Raw genomic sequence first — 1,098 nt, 5'->3', positions numbered from 1 at the left:
TGAAGTACTGGAAGGCGTCGACTCATTTATATGGATGTCACAAATCATGTGAGAAGTACTATAGCATGTGATGCCAGGTCTTATTTGTTGACGTTGTCATCATGAAGTGGTACTTATAACCAATGGTTGTTGATGACTGTGGTTTACTGAATACACAGTGATGTCGTTGTACTCCTTTTCTGTCACACCTAGTGCGGTATGGCAGTTCGATGATGTCTGACCCATTATATGTGCAGTGACATCTTGGTACTCCACTCCTGGTTCAGTATGCCAGTTCGGTGATGTGTTATGGAGAGTGATATTAATTTGCTTAAACCATTTCTTGATAATGTTTGTTGGTACAAGATTAATATGCTGTTTGACGTTCGTTTGCATTCTTTTGGCTATGCAAGATTTATATTTTGAGAGATGGCTTTAGTGGTTACCACGCCTCAAAGTTCATGGAAAGACGTTTGTAATAATTTTTAGGACAGGAGACAAAGGTACCTTGCTCTGTTATGCCCTTCTCTTCTTTCTTGCATTCTTCTCTTCTTTCTTGCATTCTTCTCTTCTTTCTTGCATTCTTCTCTTCTTTCTTGCATTCTTCTCTTCTTTCTTGCATTCTTCTCTTCTTTCTTGCATTCTTCTCTTCTTTCTTGCATTCTTCTCTTTTTTCTTGCATTCTTCTCTTCTTCTCTTCTTTCTTGCATTCTTCTCTTCTTCTCTTCTTTCTTGCATTCTTCTCTTCTTCTCTTCTTTCTTGCATTCTTCTCTTCTTCTCTTCTTTCTTGCATTCTTCTCTTCTTTCTTGCATTCTTCTCTTCTTTCTTGCATTCTTCTCTTCTTTCTTGCATTCTTCTCTTCTTTCTTGCATTCTTCTGTTCTTCTTGGGCTAGGAATACGTGAATTTTAATGTAGGAGAGATACAGGATTTGACTGCGTTCCGCAAACGTTATTTGATTGTAGATCGTAGTATTTCTTGTATCTTCATTGTAGTCTCGTCGTATCATGATTCTCCCCGCGCTCGTGCATTGAGTAGCAGTGTCGTGACATATGAGATGTGCGGGCTGTGCATTGTCCTCCTGATGTCCAACCTGGTTGCCCTCCATTTCCAGTATC

At 39.3% G+C, this 1,098-nt stretch overlaps 1 protein-coding gene across 1 annotated transcript; it reads right to left on the bottom strand.

Moving 5' to 3' along the window:
- Window positions 1-421: 421 nt before the first annotated feature.
- LOC126291497 (uncharacterized) lies at window positions 422-853 on the bottom strand. The gene has a single exon (XM_049985004.1). The coding sequence runs from the start codon at window positions 851-853 to the stop codon at window positions 422-424; it is 432 nt and encodes a 143-aa protein (XP_049840961.1).
- Between the last annotated feature and the right edge of the window lie 245 nt (window positions 854-1,098).

This window comes from Schistocerca gregaria, chromosome 9, assembly GCF_023897955.1.
Source record: "Schistocerca gregaria isolate iqSchGreg1 chromosome 9, iqSchGreg1.2, whole genome shotgun sequence".
NCBI classification, from domain to species: domain Eukaryota; kingdom Metazoa; phylum Arthropoda; class Insecta; order Orthoptera; family Acrididae; genus Schistocerca; species Schistocerca gregaria.
The sequence above is the reverse complement of the archived record's forward strand: the minus strand, read 5'-3'. Positions and strand labels throughout refer to the sequence as shown.